The sequence below is a fragment of the Cyprinodon tularosa genome, unplaced genomic scaffold (genome assembly GCF_016077235.1).
Source record: "Cyprinodon tularosa strain WSP-4 unplaced genomic scaffold, ASM1607723v1 ctg789, whole genome shotgun sequence".
Taxonomy (NCBI): Eukaryota; Metazoa; Chordata; class Actinopteri; order Cyprinodontiformes; family Cyprinodontidae; genus Cyprinodon; species Cyprinodon tularosa.
Genome location: NW_024039550.1, coordinates 25,293 through 44,428, shown reverse-complemented (window position 1 = coordinate 44,428; position 19,136 = coordinate 25,293). Strand labels below are relative to the sequence as shown.

Here is a 19,136-nt window from a genome sequence, read left to right as displayed (position 1 = left end):
TGCTAAATGGCTTCTGAGCTTAAATAACATCTGTTTGGTTCTAAAGCAGGAAAGAAACCCTAGATTATCACCCTGCTACCCCTATATTTCACTGTTTAAATGTTTGATTTCTCATAGGCTGTGTTAGTTTAACTTCTTTAAGAAACTGTTACAAGTGATCAGATATGTAATTTCCAGAAGGTTCTACTTATGTCTCCAAATTTATTCCCCTTGGTTTTGAGGACTTTGTCATCGGTTTGAAATATCAAACATAGCAACAAAGAAAAAGAAAAGCACACCTGTGACCTGATGCAAAGGATATAAACTATTTCCATCTGTTTGACTTGATAAGCATGTTTCTTATTTTTTATTTGTATTTTTCTTAATCTAAAGCAGAGTAAAAAAGGGTTGGTTCAAGACAGCTGCCAAAAACAGGAGGAGATTGCACTCCTTAGTGAATTCTTCTCTCAGTGTACGTGTGCCTTTGGAGGAGGAGAGGCTGCCTATACTGAACCCTCCCTTCATTATCAATGTCGTCATCTTTAAGAGTCTTCTGTCTGGCTCCACAAGGCTTATCATTTCCTCATTGGCTTACACAATTATAGAAGACACACAAACCTGTTTAGCCACACACACCCACTGCCAAGTTTGTGCGCTCGCATACACATAGGTGCAAGGAGGTATTAGGGACCCCTCTTAAGTCCAAAATAGATCAACTGAACCTTCTTGAGGCAGCAAAGTGGTTTCCTACAGCATTAAAGCACAGGTCACAGAGGCCTGCCAGACAAAAAAAAAAGCAACAACTGCTGCTGGCAAACAGGGTTCTCTTGCTGCTCCTCTCTTCTCTGAGGTCAGAGCCAGCAGGTTAAACAGGCAGAGCAAAACATGAAACCACAGATTGCTGCAAGCTGGATTATATATATCTATATATATATATATATATTAGGGGTGGAACGGTTCACAAAATCCACGGTTCGGTTCACGGTTTCGTGGTCACGGTTTTCGGTTCGGTAAATGTTGATTGTTACACCGAAATCCCATAAAATTTTATGAAATGAATGAAAAAAAACAAAAAAAAAATTAATAAATTGTAATTATTTTTAATGATCCGTGGAAATCCTGGATCATTTCCGCATGTTTTGCTGCTTTGAATTTAATCATCTCGTGCATGCCGTCTACGATCTTCAAGTAACTCAGAGCGGAGCGGAGGCTGTAGGCTTTGCTTTGTGTAGGCGGTCTGGAGCGCTGACGGAGTATGTGGGATTTCGGGGTTAGCATGACATGTTGGTCATGTTGATGTTAGCATGAACAAAACGTGTTGCACAATGCTTGCACACTGTTGCACTTTTATCCACAACTTTCTTTCCGCCGTCATCGTAGGTCACTCTAAATGCAAAGTGGTCCCATACAGCAGACCTATAAAGTGCTGCTTACGCTTCTTCCAACTCCTGGTCTTTCCCACTTGCCATACCCACACAATTCTCCACAACAACTGATTTTTTTCTGCTACACCCGGCTACGCTGCTTTGCTTCTTCTTGTTTACTACTGGTGGTTGGCTTTGGTCACAGTACCGCCACCTTCTGCTCTGGAGTGTACACGCTTCGCCTATGAGAAAAAGGAGCAGCGCATGAACCGTTCCATCCCATATATATATATATATATATATATATATATGTATATATATATATATATATATATATATATATATATATATATATATATATATATATATATATGTTTGATATTCTGATCTGATCAAAGTTCTAGCTTTAGGAGTTGTATCTGTTTGGTAGCCTTTATTAAAAACATCCTTGAAATGAAGCAGTATCACAAAAGCAGATATCGTCTACCAGGCCTGCCCTTCTGCCAACCCCCCAGAAGTGTACGTGAACACACACCTCACATATAAAGAACACACATCCTGTTGCATCAGCTGTGCAGGTGTTTGGGTAGAGATAAGAAAAAGAGCTGCCCTGTGGTTCATGGAGGTACGGCAGTGTTCCACTCAGCTCTGACCTCACCTCTATACTGGCATTTCCAAGCTGGGAACGTTTCACTGAAGAGGGCAAAGGCAACAGAGCTTATCAATGTAGTAGCGGAAAACCAGTCACAAAGCAGAGTCAGCAGAGTTCGAGCGATTTAAAGTTCTAGTGTGCATCTGAATGACTTCCCTGCAAACGTCTGAAAGCAGGGTTAAATACAATTCAAAAGAGCAAGTAGTTTATCACTCACATGGTAAGACTGAACACCCAACCTGCCTCTGTAATGGTGCTGCTCTCCCAAACCCTGCTCTGCTATGATATCTCTATCTGAAATGCCAAGCGTCACAGCCCCCAATCCCAAAACACACACACTATATGAATATATGAACAACAAACTGACATTTCAAGTGCTCTTGCACTCGGATTAGTTTAGGGAAATAACTACACTATATTATCCCTTAGCTCCCACCTTTTATACCCTCTGCATAAATGAATTGCATACCCAAATGTATCCCACATGCTAGGGAAAGCTAAGATCTTACAACACTGGCTTAACTTTCTGAAGGACTGGTGTGGACATGTCAGACATGGGCAATGTGGAGTCAACAAGTCATCTCCATATCATGTATTGGTTCTACCCAGCCAATTAGCCAGGTGAGTCCAATCTGCACAGGTTAATTCACGGTGAAGATTAGACTCACCTGCTTCAGCGGCTGGGTAGAACCAATACATGACATGGAGATGACTTGTTGACTCCATATTGCCCATGTCTGGGACATGTCCCCACCAACTTTGGGCATGGAGGGGACAGTCCCTACCAATAATTTCCGCTGATTTACTTCAGCCAACAGTAACTGGGCTCAGCTGCAGCTGTCTGTGTTAGAGCGTTTTCTGTCCGTGTTTTTTCCTTGCTCTGCCGCTGCTCTCGAGTCCCACCTCTCTGTGAAACATCATCGGATCTGTAGCTTTGGGACACTGCAGAGTAGCTACGAGGATGAGAAGAGATATCGAATATGGCAAGTCGTTTTAACATACAGTCAGTTTCGTCAGAACCCTTATGGCAAATCATTTTAACATAAATTCGCAGCTACTCCGATATATGTTTAAATAAAAGTTAGGAGACGGGTTGGTTAAAAAATCAGAAATGCCACAGAATAATCAGTTAGTTACACATACAGTCCTTTTTCAGCTAAAAATGGCAACAGATTATACATTTATATAAGTTAAAAAAAGATGGGCTTCTCAGGGCCATACTCAGAGTTACAGATTAAAATTGACAAATATCTGTTGTTTTATTATTGAACAGAGAATCAGGCTGCAGAGCTCCTAGAGATCCTAAAAATGATTCTCTCTGGCATCATTATATTGGTAGACAGGTTCATAAATCTGTTTTTAAGCAGAGCAGAGACACATTTAGGGACAGCTGCAGGTTTAAAGGTGAAACAGATTTACTGAGATATGCAACATGCAATAAAATATATCTCCAAGTTTACAAGACAAATGTGCAATGCTATAATAAAATTCAACATATAATTTTGTCTTTTGTAGCTCAACGAGACTCAGAAATAGCTGCGCCAGCAACCCAGAGACAGCCAGACTCACAGGACATAGACTTAAAATTAAAAGAATTAAAGCACAAATAATACAAATCAGTGTATAAATTATTTTTGAAATATAAGGTTCAATAAATAAACTTTGGCTGTCAATGACAATTGGGTCAAATATCTAAATTTCATTTTGCTGCTTGTGAAGGAGGAGAATCACTGATGCAGCTTAAAGGGAAGCCATGCATGGATTGATTGATGGAAGTGAAGTTGTTTCCATTCTAGGGATGCAGGATATATTAATGTTGGCATCGGTATCGGCTGTTATTTGTCATTTTCTATACATTCATGTTTTTGAGCCCTTTATGAAATAATGCACTAAAGGCAGGCATCTGTCTATAACTGTAAATACCACAAATGTATTGTGGTTCTCTTGTGTTCTGAACAATAATAAAGCATTCAATAAATATATGTTTGAGCTCATTTTTTGGAAAATATAAACCCTATTAAAAGTGTTCGGGTTGAGTAGTTGTAGATCCATCAGCATCCACCCTTAGAGCGTCCCCACCAACTTTTATCATAAAGTTACACCCTTGTCTTATAGTTTTGGTACTCTGTACATTTTACATAATTTGAGCTCCCAGTATGATAACTTTAAACATTTCCAAAATTATTTATTTTTTTTCTCTTGCATAAAAGTATGCTATTTTTAATATTCTGTATCTTGGGTATAATTCATAGTTGACCTCTTCAACTGAGTACACTTGTTTCTATAGTCATAAGCATCGTGAAACTGTGACCCTTTTGTAAGCACAAGGTCCAACAATTGATCTTAATTAGGACCAAAAGTGCAAAACTGGATTATTTGATTTTTTTATGTCTAAATTTAACAATAAACACACTTTTCTACATCAAGCTATTCATTAATATTCATTCAAGCATGTTATTTTGTGATATTTTACATCAGCTTTCAGTATTTTGACTATGCTTTCTGTCCTCTCCCTCTTTACGCACATCAATAAGCACAATCTTTTCAGCCCACTCCTACACTTTCAACACTTCTTTAAAAAATGTATCTCATTGGCTAACAAAATATGTCACTGATTTGGGGATTTCCATTTACAATGACGCATTTCACATGCTGGACATTTCTGATGTATTCTGGATTCTGAGAAAGGAACTTATGCTTGGTTTGCGGAGCAAACAAATTGCTGAATAAGCCCACTTAAGATAGATAATCTAAAATGTTAGACATTTCTACTTAAAAACAGAAAAAAAAGGTTTTTCTTTATTTGTACTTCTTCATGGGGAAAAATTAGGTTTGGTCGATTATTACATGTGATTTTAATTTATGGAAAATACAACCTGATATTACTTTTTTGTGGAGCGCTACGAACAGAATGAGGCCATTTATGCCAGGATAGAACGTGTTTTGAAATGCCATTAGACAAAAACAAGATAAAAAGTGAAAATTATCAATTTTCATTTGATGACAAATTATTAGTCATTGGTGATTGTGGAGTTTAGAATCACCTGGGCTGGGCGTTGGGAGCTAAGGGGGTAACCAAAGTATTCACTCACCTGCCTTGACTTGCATATGAACTTAAGTGACATCCCTTTCTTAATTATTGGGTTCAATATGATATTGTCAAGTGTTTTTCAAGTGCATCTACAAAAGCTTCAGGTCTTCCGGAAAGGCTGGCCAAGCAAAAAGAAATGTGTTTATTGCATTCTTTTACTCTTCATCAACAAGTGCAATTGTGAGGGTGTTGACTGATGATAACAAAGATGGCCGGTATTCTGTCAGATATGCATACCCCGTCAGACCAGCATACCCATAGTCAATACACATGCACAAGACATCAGATTTGCATTTATTCCATTAGTTTTGTATAAAAAATAGACTTTAAATTAACTCAACAGGTGTGTAATCTTTTAGTCATGTACAAAAAAAAAACTTTTTTTTTGTTTTATTTGAAGCCATACGCTTCAACACCTAAATTTAAGTAATTAAATATTTTTTTTTGTGCATGAATAAAGGGATAACGCCCATTGAGGTAGTGTAAAGTCTATTTTTCATACAAAACTAAAGGGATAAACGGGTATTGACTATGGATTTGATGGTCTGACCGGGTATGGTCATCTGACAGAACACCAGCTCTGCATCTCTGCTTTTATTCAACCAAAGTGTTCAGTTGGGTTGAGTACTGTCTCAGACCAGGTCCAAATACCCATTTGAGTTATGCTCCGGTATTGGGAAATTACACAGGGTAAGTAATTCTGAGCAAGATACAGGCGTACTCTTGCACCTCAAGAAAAATGGGCACATCTTTAAAGATCAAAATGTTCAGATGTTTGGACCGAGGACAAATGGTTTGAAAGAGGGGTGAAGAAAGCCATTTTTGTGAAAAGAGAAAAGCCATCACTGAACAGAAGGGGAGGATTGCAGTTTCATCTTCAACGCATTTACAATTCAGTCATGAAACTCATGCCAAAAAAAATTACATAAGCATTCCCATCATAATTGGCATCTGACTTGGAATGTGTTCAGAAGGATGGACCTCCATGCTGCTTAAATACATCAGCAGTCCACCCTAAGTATAGATATCAGCATGAGAAAAAACTCATGGATAGGTGTTGAAGCATTTTTTTTTAAAAAAGAGCAAACATCCGGTTGCCTTCCAATTTTTTAAGCCTGATTTGTAAAAGAGACAGAAATTGAAACAAGGTAGATTACTTTTCTGGAGTGTGGAGACAAAAAAAGCCATGAGCCTTGTGACTAAAAGCAGGGGCAGATTTGCCAAGTTCCTGGGGGCCCCATAAAATTCCGTTTTCATGCATGGTTAATACAGCTTTTACGAGTTTGTGCACATAAATTAGGTTTGTTGATAATAATCCTCTCGTTAAATGCAATCAGAATGCTTATATTAGGTGTGTCTCAGGGTCTTCAGTTTCCACCACATTGGATTAGTCCATTTCCTGCATACAAAAGTGCAGAAAGTGACAAACAAACAGACAGCAACAAACCATTTGAAAAGAAATGGTGCGTAGAGCTGTGTTGCCAACTTAACGCTTTTGGGGGGGGGGGGGCTATTTTAGCAATTTTTCAGACCCCTCTAGCGCTTTTATTTCAAAAAAGAGCCAAATCTAGCAGCTTTTTTTATGTTACTGGAGACTTTGGCGACAATATATAAAAGTGTCAAACTCTGCTCTCCAGACCGAATAGATTTGTAACCTCGCCTCCTGGTCTACTCTATTTTGTCTGTTGTCATGATTCATGCAGGGCAGGCTGCCTGCACACTGCACTGGGCGAGAGAAAGAGAGAGGACCTTTAAACTTCGAATCCAGATTGTAAATGAAATTCACTCAAGGTTATAGGTCAAGGAAATAATCTCGCTCAAGGTTACAAACTCATGTATAAAACCATCCCTCCATTTTCTGACCATTCTTTCTGACCCATTCTCCTCCTGTCTCTTCATCACTGTTTTCTTCTTCCTAAGTTTTTTTGTTTTTTTTTCGTTGATTGGCAAACAACTAATTGTGAATTACGGACAATAACTGGCATGGAGTATGGAACTAAATGGCTGAATTATATGTATTTTATTTACTTGCCTCTTTCTGCACCGCTTTGATAGATCAAAAGAAAGAAAAATTGCAGGGATTCTGAATCTCCTACAACTGGATGATATGAAATATGCAAATTGGGTGATGATGTCATCTGGCGCCTTATAGCGCCTTTTAGGGCAGCCATTAGTGGTCTTACTGCTGGGGAGTTGGCAACACTGGCAAAGAGATGAGAGAAGCAGAGAAGAGAAGCTATTGAAAAAAAATTCTTAATTTTGACCACAAAAAAAAGGAAAAATATGAACTTGAATGAAACTTGTAATTAAATTGAAATGGGTGTTTCTCATTTATGTAATCAAGGAGCAGGATTTACCCTTTGTTTCAGCTGGTCAGGAGACAAGGGATTTACTCTTATTTCTTAAGAGAGCTTATTTAAGAAATTTGTTGGTGTTCCCTAAAAGAACCACCGCCAGTAAGAAAACGGAGTAATAGAGAACGGCTGGCCGAAGTCTGAGCTCCTGAATCGGATCGACTGTAAGATAGGTGACACTAACTCAGCGGAGCTTGAATATCCAGCTTCTAGCCAACTTCCCCGCAGCAATTCATGACAGATTTCTGAAGCAGTCTTAGAGTTCACAAAGTTTTTGTTCTCCGCACATCCCATATTGCTGAGTTCTTTCTATATTGTGGCATTTTGACACAACTTTGTCAAGAAGAACCAGCACCATCGCAGAAACACAGAATTCTGCAGGCAACTGTAAGGACAGCTCAGTTACAGCACTAGGGGGCTCAGATAATAAAAAAATATAGTTTTAACTAGTCCAAATTACCTAAAATATCTTGATTATATTTCCGGATGTGTGAGACTTTAAATGACAAATCAAATGATGTAATTTGACATATCTCAAAATGCATTTTGACTCTCCACAGTATGATTAAAGATATCTTGAAATGTTATTTTCCCCTAGACATATCCTTTCAGATATCTTAAAAAACCATTATTAAGGGCAGTTAAAATTTAGTAATTAATGTTTGTCTATTCTATTGAATTTCTGTATCACTATAATGGGTCTGTATTATCACTTCTCTATTCAATTCAGAGGGCCCCATGGCTGTCTTTGCCTACAGCCCCAAATTTCCTAAATCCGCCCCTGTGACTAACAATGGGAGAGAGAATTGTATGTGACAGCTAGAAGGCTCAACATGGCAATGTATGCTGGGTCGAAAACCAGAGAAGAAGAATCAGACATGAGGCATGTTTGCTTGGGTGAAAAACAGAAAGATGAGAGAAATCACATCTGCTTTGGTAACCATTGTCTCCTGCACCTACAGGGTTTCCAAAATATCCTGCAAAGGCAACAAATATAAGCAACCACTCGCACAGACAAAGCACACACACCCACGCACACATCCATGCACATCTTTGTTAATGGCAAACGTTAGCCTTGGTTTTGACTCCATATAAGTGGCATTGTGTGCTCAGAGTAAGGTGAGTGTGTTATTGGGAGGGCGGGGAGGTGGGTAGCAGGCGGTGTTAAGTCAAGCAGGAACCCTCAATGTTGCTAATTTATTTACAGATTTAATTAGATGGATAGAGCCCTCACTGATATGAGAAAGAGAGGAGAGATGTTGCCAGCGTTACAGCACTTTAATTATGGTAGCAGGCTCCTGATCCCTGCGCTCTGCTGTCTGGGGAGCCAGTTAATTAAAATCCTCATTATTTTACTTTTAATTAGTTCCCCCCTCTTTTGTTTCCTTTCACCATATGGCTATGTTCCGTGGTCAAATTAACGTAATTGAGCTAATTAAGCCGATCACTTTAATTATTCAAAGTGTTCTGATTGGCCAGGAGAACTTTTCTCCCTCTCCCTCCATGACATTCCTGAATGAGGCTCAGCGTTAAAAAGTCGCTTTCTCTCTCATCCTGTTCCTCTGCTGTAAATTATTGCTGCAATAGCTCAGTTCCTTTATGTTCTAAAACTGTTTCATGTTTCACTACCACACAAAAACCGGTAAGTAACACAGCTTTTGGGTTCTGGGTCTCTTCAAAGATAACTCTGAACATTTAACACACTATGGTAGCTGTTTTGCAATCATCTGGTGATTTAGACTTTTAAGCTAACAAATAGCTGGAACAGCTTGATAAGTTTTTTCAAGAGCTGAAAACAGGTTCTTTCAGTAGTATAATACGAGCTGGATGGAGGTTTCAAAGAATGGGGCAAGCTTTGGATGAGCCCTTTCTGTCAGCATTCGGCATGGGAAAAAACAATCCCCTGTCAGGTGTTTTTTAGTTGCATCATTTGGTCTCCGCTCAGTTGCATTTTTCTCCTCTTAAGCCAAGTGTCCCACTGGAAACCCCACTACTCTCAGGTTAAAGGCCTCAGGCCTTTAAACTGCCTGAACTTGTATTGTGACTTTCCAGGCTAAGGAACTCCAAAACATTTCTCTATATTCAGTTATTTGCACCTTGATGGTGATAAAAAAAAACAGCCACAGCTGCTATGGGGCAGAAGAAAGACTGCAGTACACAGGTTCCACTAGGCCCTCTGATCACAATTATAAGTCAATGCGGGCAAAGCGTCCAGTCCAAGAACATAAACTGAGATGGACTGAGCCGGGGCTCAAACCAACAACATTCTGGTTCTAGGAGTAACTACATCACTGTCTCCCTTTACCTATTTATCATTTATTTTCCGCATGTCAAATACATTTCTCAATTTTGACACCTAAATTGCTTCAAATGCACAGTTATGCACTGGTAGACAGTTTTTTTTTTCTTTGCCATTGGCCAACACTGAAGAACATCATGCTAGAAGAAACTGCAGATACTTTGAGTTATAATTTGGCATAAGTCACGATCCCTACATTTTTCTGTTGTTCATGAGCAGCTGTTGTGGTATGGTGTCCGACTTGCTATAGTATGATTACTCAAGTATTTATCATTTAATTATTTGTATAAACTTTAAGCAACAAGAAAATGACTTACATTATCAGTTTTGCTCGAATCATGAAGCTGAAATGAACCAAATACAGTGCTAAAGCTAAGCTGAAAGACATTAAAATAGTTTACATCATTGAGAGATAGCTGGTTTAATAATATATATATATATATATATATATATATATATATATATTATATATATATATATATATATATATATATATATATATATATATATATATATATATATATATATATATATATATATAAAAAAAAAAAAAAACTGTTTTCTCACCCCTCGTGGGGTGGTATGTGTATTCCTCAAGCTCGGGTCCTCTACCAGAGGCCTGGGAGTTTGAGGGTTCTGCGCAGTATCTTAGCTGTTCCTAGGACTGCGCTCTTCTGGACAGAGACCTCTGATGTTTTACCTGGAATCTGCTGTAGCCACTCTCCCAGTTTGGGGGTCACAGCCCCTAGTGCTCCAATTACCACTGGCACCACTGCTGCTCTTACTTTCCACATCTTTTCTAGCTCCTCCTTCAGTCCTTGGTATTTCTCAAGCTTCTCGTGTTCTTTCTTCTTGATGTTGCTGTCGCTTGGGATTGCCACATCTATCACTACTGCCTTCTTCTGCTGTTTGTCGATCAACACGATGTCTGGTTGGTTAGCCATCACCTGTTTGTCAGTCTGGATCTTGAAGTCCCATAGGATCTTAGCTCGGTCATTCTCAACTACCTTAGGAGGTGTCTTCCATTTTGACCTTGGGACTTCCAGCCCATACTCATGGCAGATGTTCCTGTACACTATGACAGCTACCTGGTTGTGGCGTTCCATGTATGCACTTCCTGCCTGCATTTTACACCCCGCTGTTATGTGCTGTATTGTTTCAGGGGCATCTTTGCACAGTCTGCATCGGGGGTCCTGCCTGGAGTGGTAGACCCTGGCCTCTATTGATCTTGTACTGAGTGCCTGTTCTTGTGCTGCCATGATTAGTGCCTCTGTGCTGTCCTTCAGTCCAGCCTTTTCCAGCCACTGGTAGGATTTTTTGATGTCAGCCACTTCTTCTATTTGTCTGTGGTATACGCCGTGCAGCGGCTTGTCCCTCCATGATGGTTCTCCTTCCTCTTTCTTGTCCTCACTTTCGGTTTTCTCCTGCCTGAGGTACTCACCAAGCCATTTGTCTTTGGGGGCCATCTTTCTGATGTACTCCTGGATCTTAGTTGTTTCATCCTGGACAGTGGTCTTGACACTCACTAGCCCTCGGCCTCCCTCGCTACGCTTGGTGTACAGTCTCAGAGTGCTGGATTTGGGGTGGAACCCTCCATGCATTGTGAGGAGCTTTCTCGTCTTGATGTCAGTAGCCTCTATCTCCTCCTTTGGCCAGTTTATTATGCCAGCGGGGTATCTGATGACTGGTAGGGCATATGTGTTGATGGCTTGGATCTTGTTTTTCCCATTCAGCTGACTTTTCAGGACCTGCCTTACTCTTTGTAGGTATTTAGCTGTGGCAGTCTTTCTTGCCATCTCCTCGTGGTTTCCGTTAGCCTGTGGCACCCCAAGGTATTTGTAGCTGTCCTGAACATCTGTTATGAGGCCTTCTGGTAGTTCAACCCCCTCGGTTCTGATCATCTTCCCTCTCTTTGAGACCATGCGACCGCACTTGTCCAGTCCGAATGACATCCCAATGTCGTTGCTGTAGATCCTGGTAGTGTGGATCAGTGAGTCGATGTCTCGCTCACTCCTGGCATACAGCCTGATGTCATCCATGTAGAGGAGGTGACTGATGATTGTTCCGCTTCGGAATTGGTATCCGTAGCCAGTCTTTGTGATGATCTGGCTGAGGGGGTTAAGGCCTATGCAGAACAGCAGCGGGGATAGTGCATCGCCTTGGTATATGCTGCACTTGATGGTGACTTGTGCTATTGGCTTTGCATTGGCTTCCAGACTTGTTTTCCACAGCTTCATTGAGTTCTTGATGAAGGCTATTAGAGTCCTGTTGATCTTGTACATTTCCAGGCATTCCAGTATCCATGTATGTGGCATTGAGTCATAGGCTTTCTTATAGTCAATCCAGGCAGTGCACAGATTTGTCTGCCTGGTCTTACAGTCTCGGGTGACTGCTCTATCCACTAGTAGCTGGTGCTTGGCTCCTCTGGTGTTGCTTCCTATTCCCTTCTGGGCAGGGTGCATGTATTGAGCCATGTGCCTATTCATCTTAGCCGCTATGATGCCTGACAGGAGCTTCCATGTTGTACATAGGCAAGTTATTGGCCGGTAGTTGGATGGGGTTGTTCCCTTCTGCGGATCCTTCATGATCAGGATTGTCCGTCCTTGGGTTAGCCATTCTGGGTGGGTCCCATCCATCAGCAGTTGGTTCATTTGTGCTGCGAGGCGTGCATGAAGTGCGGTTAGTTTTTTCAGCCAGTAGGTGTGGATCATGTCAGGGCCTGGTGCTGTCCAGCTCTTCATAACTGCCGCTCTTTCTCGGACATCTGCCGTTGTAATGGTTACTGGTTCTTGTTCTGGGAGATTGCTGTGATCTGTTCTTAGATCTTCCAGCCACTGAGCATTGGTGTTGTGGGATGCCATCTTCTCCCATATGTTTCTCCAGTACTGTTCAGTCTCAGCCCTGGGTGGATGTGATCTTGAATTACCCTGCCACTGTGAGTACACTTTGGATGGGTTGGTGGAGAACACCTGGTTTATTCTCCTATATATATATATATATATATATATATATATATAGTTTTACTAACTAATGTAAAACATGATACTTATTCCTTACCTCTGAATTTTCCAACTGTGTACCAAAATATAAACCAATAATAATAAAACAAATATGAAAGGATGCTGAAAAGTTGTTTGGAGTAACCTCTGTAGGGACAAAGATTAGTTTACAGAGCTAAACCTTGAAACTGTGATCTTTGGGTCTTACTTCATGATTAAATGTAGATTTAATGAGCTTAGTATGACTTCAGGTGCTATTAGCTAAGCTTTTATACAAGCTGACATATTAACCTGTCATTCAGTAGTTTTAATGAAATAAAAAAACAACAGAGATTAATCTAACAGACTATATGTTCAGTGATTTTATAATAAACACATTGCTTTGTACATTCATTAACAAAACAGGCTGTTTTATTTGTTTGACATCTAGTGTGAAAACTCTTTTTAATCACAAAAAGGAAGAAGTGAAAGTCGGGCAGGGCAGTTTTTTTCTAAACACCATAGCTTGGACCTTTCCACTTACAGGCAAACATCACAGTTCTGCATCACAGGGATGACTAGGAAAAAAGGTAAGGCTTATCATAAGCACATAAAAATATTACGGCACCTTCCTGAGTCTTCAAGCGGTGTGAGGTGAAGGAGCTTCGGCAATTACACTCATGCATGTGTTAATATGCTTAATTAGCATGAATAAACACTTTCCTATGACACAGGCTACATTGAGAGCCACACACCTGCTGAAGCTCTGATAAAAGACAACGCCTCATGGCAAAGTGCTTTTTCATGAGACCTGCTAATTGGCATGTGAAAACGGTCTGACTAATTAGGAGAAGGCAGATGATGCTTGATTAGTTTGAATGCAAAGTGTAACTTGTGGTGTGCTGAGACTCAGGAGTGTGTCGAGGTTTTATTCCTTAACCATCACGATACAAAGATAATTGTAATTGTGATCATTTGCATACGTTAATGAATTTGCTTGACGCTTCTTGATCAGACGTGGAATAAATAATTGATGCAGCATCAGCTTAGACCATAGCAAGTGGGACGGTTTGAAATAGCTAAGCGCATTAGAGGTAGCTTGATGGCACCCAGGCAAGGTGTGAAAGTAGAGCAGATGCTATCACTTGTTTCCTGCTCACAGCGTTCTTGACTGCTGCTGCTATCACATAAAAAAATTAGCTAACAACCTTAAATGGGATGCTGAGGGTTTAACATCTGAACCCAACTTTTAAAAAGCACCAGAGGTCAAATTAAATTGATGCAGCTCAAAAAAATGGGGTTTCCAGAAGTCATGCAGTGTGGCACAGACCAAAGGCACTATGCTAGGAAACAAGCCAGCCTGTATGGCAGCTCTAATTGAAACAAGATTAAAAAGTAAATACATTAGATTGTTTTAAATGCCCGTGATGTTAAGGGGGGGCACTCCCCTTTAATTAGTACTCTTTCCGATTAAGCTTTATTAGAGTGAGCCAGCCAGTCAGCCACAAAGCATATGCCCCACGTTTAGGCTCCAAGGAGCTAAAGTAGCACAGATACAGGGCTCATGCTTAATTGTTTCTGTAAATGGTCAGAGCCCAAGCCCCCTAAATCCATTCCTCGGGGTAATCAGGCATGTTTTCACCATACAGGGCTAAAGAAGGAGAGAGAGAGAAGACAGCGAGAAAAAAAAACATGCCAGGTACCATGCAACACTATGCGTCACTAATGCTGCAATGACCTCGAGTTGCTTTGTGACATTTTACAGAAACGTTGTTTTAATAGGATTTAGTTTTGATACCCACACACTCTACCCCATCACTCATAATTACATAACTCAGGCATCTGATCAAGAAACTGTATATTAGAAAAAAAAAAAACAATCAAACCATCGAGTTCAAGCGTGGATGATGAGCTGTTAAACATGAACACAGCCCTGCATTATTAGATAATTGAATGGCTCTCTGTAACTAATCATTTTCAGGTATTGACATCTTAGATGCTATTATCAGTGTCTGGATCTCATGATTAGTAAGAAAGGTTTTTAAAAGAAACAAATGAGAAAAACAAAACAAAATTCAGTTCAAATCAGTCTATTAAATTTCAGCAGTGGTGTCTTCAGTTCATACTGCTTTTTTTTTTTTTTGAGTCACCATTGTCCTCCAAGTTTGCTCAGTCTTGTAAGGGAAGTTTTTTGCCATTGCAGTTCACATACAGTCTGAAGCCTTTGCACAGGCTGCTGCTTACATTGAGTGCGAACAGAGTGGGTATCCTGGTATAGAAAACCTCTGAAATAGCAAGGGAAGAGTATCCTTAGAATAAACTGGAGCCTCGCTGAGAAAAGTGAAATTGAAGGGCAGTAATAAGGCTTCAATACAACAACTATAACAACAGCAAAAATAGCAGTCGAGGAATAATACAGAGTGGAGGTGAAGCTGGGAAACTCAGGACTCTTCCCACTTAACATACCTGTAGATGAGAGAGGAAAAAGAAGGAGCTAGATTTAGAAAAAGGATCAGTGCTACAACACATGCAGTACTTTAAATCTTTATAGCTCTTTGATTGGAAAGTCAATAAATATAACGAAAAAAAACCACAGCTGAATCCTAAAAGAAAAAGGCAAACTAAATTTGAGAAAACTAATTTAAAAGTAAATCTGAAGCTCAAGGCATGACTATGTACACACATTGCCTTTAAAGCAGTTTCCAAGAAACTTTAGTAACCAAGTATTCTGATTTCTAACTTTAATATTCACTTCATCACATTCCCAATTGTGTACCCTCTGCATCTATTTTATCCATATTTTCCATGATTTGTTACTTTAAAGAAACCATTTTCTAAGCACCTAATGTTTGGAACGTTTTAGATTATTTTTCAGGCCCTCTGACTTAAATGAACCATGATTAAACCAAAGATTAGCATAGGAACATGTGTGATGTACCAGCTTTCAGACAAGAAAAATGAAGTGCAATAAAAACACTAAATACTGTAGATCAAAATGCCAAAAGGGACATATGACCAGCAAACCATATTTACAAATAAAGGCTTTCTTTTTAGCTAAACAGCAACATTATGTCAGATTGTAACAGTGTTTACTTTTGTCTTGTTTGTCTTGAAATATATGATTTGAAGAATGCATAGCAGTAAAGTGTCATTTTTTTCTAGCTTTTCTGGTTTTATTTTGCAAAGTTATTTATTATTTATTTTTTATTCCCGGTTAATTGTAAAAACTTGCAGTTGACTGACTATTTTTTGCTAACAATTAATTTGTTTCTTTTCCTTTTCTCTTGATGCATGGTTCTGGAAAATGATCTCAACAACCCTTTTATTTACCTTCTGGTCTGTCAGCACGGAGCTGCTCTGAAGTGGAGCCAGGTGGCTGTTGTGCAAAGCAGTGGCGGGCCTGTCATGTTCGCAGAAGATTGTACCATTGATGTAATGGAAGCGATCCCCGGGAATTAGTCTGTTTCTACAGGTGGCACAGCTGAAACACTGCAGGGGAGTAGAATAAAACAAAGCCCATGAATGACTAAAAATATCAGCAGCATGGTCTATAAACTAACCTTCATTAGGTTTTTACTTTAATTAAAACCAACTGGCTAAGTTTCACATAGATAGCGAGAACACCCAAGTCAGACATCAATAGATGGTCAATAAAACATTTTAAGAAAGACTGCCTAAAACTTAGACTTTCTGGGGGAAAAGGAGCTCCTTTTGTGTTCATACTAAATATGTCTGCTACATAGTACTGATTGGGTTATACCTTAATGTGGTAGACATTCCCCTGTGCCCTCATCACCATCTCGTTTGCTGGGATTGGTTGGCCACATGCGCTGCATGCCCCAAAGAGCCTGAAGACAGAAAAACAAGCAATGCTTTGCTCAGCCTATACCACTGATTAATCAACCATAATAGGCAGCATCGGTTCCTCTGCCGCCTTCTACACCTCCTCACTTGATGTAGTCACTGCGACACAGAATCATGCCCCCTTTGCTGTAGCAGGTGGTGCCGATGTCCCCCAGCTGGGCCTGGCAGCAGGAACATTTGAGGCAGCGTGTGTGCCAGTAGCGCTCCATAGAGAAGAGCAGAAAGCGGTCAGCGATCTTCCCCCCACATCCAGCACAGGACCCGGGTGCTGGTGGTACACCGGATGCTTGGTTGCTCACCATCCTGACGGGGGCCCCCAGGCTCCTGGAAGGAGAGGCAAGAGTTCAAACATGTTTTGATTTGGGGAATTTCTTCAACTGACAGCTAGTATTAAGGCATTAACATTACATTATTAAAGCTTTAACATTACCATGTTCCATAAGACTGGCATCCCACTTGTGACAAGTTCACCTAAACTTTACATACTGGTACAGCTTTGGGTACTTGGTGTTATATTAAATGGGAAAGGATGCTATGCAAAGAAAAGATACAGAACAATGGATTGTTTGTATTCTCATTTTATGATACCTATTTGTAGCTATGAAATGTAGGAAAAATGTACAGAAATGTTGAAGCTAAATGGAGCGCGAGCTCACAGAAAAGGCTGTTGCCATAAGGCTGCACGCTGGAATGCGCGCGAGGACTGAAAGCAAGAAAGAGACGCGTTACCTTATTAGGACAAAGCGTTTCCTCCTTCGGTCACAACTTTACAAAGAAAAGTATTCAGAGAGCTCTTGGTACAGTCAAAGGTACGGCGCTCTTAAATACCAAATCCACTGCATCCATTAAAAAAGGTTTAAAAGGTAAAAAAATAAAATAAAAATTTATGTGTCAATAAATATATATATAAAAGCACAAGACGGCGGCGTTAAATGCAGGACAGCACTGCTGCCAGGGTACAGCTTCTCCTCGGCAATCGGCTCTGCCGACTAGAAGTAGATGCGTGGAGGAACCATCCCGGTGCTTTCTCCTCTGTTACAGCTGTCTGTCTTCAACAGGCTGCTCCCTTCAGCGCATCTGACAGCGACTCGATTCATCAAATTACGAAAGGGGCTGTTTAAAGTACCAAGAGGAGGAGATCGGGGGAACGCCGCAGCCAATGAGAAGTCCGGAGGCGTGTCTCGAGTAGAAACGGTTTATTGGCTTATAGTAGCCCATTGCTATATGTAGATTTCAGGGGCGGATTTAGGAAATTTAGAGCTCTAGGCAAAGACAGGCAGGGGGGCCCTATGAATTGAGAAGACAACACATAAAACAGACCAATTATACAGATAAAGAAATCATAATAGAATTAAATTTGACGTAGATGAATATATTATTTATCTACGTTTTGTCCCTCTCTTCTTGTCCCTTTCTTCTTGTTTTCCTCTCTATGTTTTGTACTCTTTTTTTCTACTCTGACTTTTTATGCTGTCTCAAAAGGAATTAAATATTTTTTTCCAAGCACTAAACTCACTTAGCTGATTGCTCCTTCCTGTGTTTCCAAAAAGGCGACGGCAAAAGTAAATAACCCAGTCCTTCTTTTCACTGTAGACACGCCATGATCTGCTTATCTGTTCTCCATTTTTCATTTGGATGAAATAATAGCTGCATGAATCATGACAGCAGACAAGATAGAGGAGAGCAGGAGGTGGGGTTACCAATCAGGGGTTGACGTTAAGGATTCGGGCAAAGTGGATTTCACATTTCATTTGCCCAGAAACACTTTTTACTTGCCCAGTATAATGTTTGATAAATATAGTTCCTTATATTAATTTTTTTGTATATATATATAAATGAAACACGTTTGTTTTTAGAAAATGTTTTTGTAATTCAGTAAGTTTACAGGTTCCTGGTGTGTATATGCATGCGTCAGATAATGAACTCAAGCCTACATTACCGTGTTAACATGCTTCTCAATCCTTTCTGCACATTCTTTTCAAACTAAACTTTGCTTTAAACTGTTGTGTGCTTGGAAAAAAAAAAAAAAACTTAACATGTTTAGCTCTATAACATTTAAATACACCACTCCAATGTCCAAGAGAAAAAAATTTTATGAAAATTTTTTAATGTATGACCTGCATCACTGTACAGAATACTGCCATATGATAGAAATATTTACACTGTGCGCTACAATTATTATTATTTTCCTAATCCCTGACTGATCATTTTTAATCTAGCGTGTATTATAGTATAGATTAAATTCATCATCCAGCTGCTGCTCTGCAGAATTCTCTCCCCAAGAGCTGAATCACACCATCTAGCGGAAAATCACGCGGCTTTTTCGAAACACGTGAGAATGTGTACAAAACAACAAAAATGTCGCCGGCAACCCTTGTGGGTCGTTTTCAGCGAATGTCGGTGATTTTAAAGTAATTTTGAGTGATAAATAATTTTTTTTTGTGATCATTGCACTTGCCCTGCGGGCAAATGCAATTTGTACTCTCCCAACAATAAAAACTACTTGCCCCCAGGCGATCGGGCAATGGTTAGCATCGAGCCCTGCCAATCTCCTT

At 39.9% G+C, this 19,136-nt stretch overlaps 1 protein-coding gene across 1 annotated transcript; it reads right to left on the bottom strand.

Annotated features, from left to right (window-relative positions):
• Positions 1-14,846: 14,846 nt before the first annotated feature.
• On the bottom strand, positions 14,847-17,685 carry LOC119773842 (LIM domain transcription factor LMO4-B-like). The gene is made up of 5 exons (XM_038271023.1): positions 17,311-17,685; positions 16,669-16,905; positions 16,478-16,565; positions 16,048-16,206; positions 14,847-15,183 (listed from the first exon to the last, which is right to left on the bottom strand). Exons 2-5 carry the CDS (start codon positions 16,881-16,883, stop codon positions 15,175-15,177), a joined length of 471 nt encoding a protein of 156 aa, XP_038126951.1. The 5' UTR covers positions 16,884-16,905; positions 17,311-17,685; the 3' UTR covers positions 14,847-15,174.
• Positions 17,686-19,136: the final 1,451 nt, after the last annotated feature.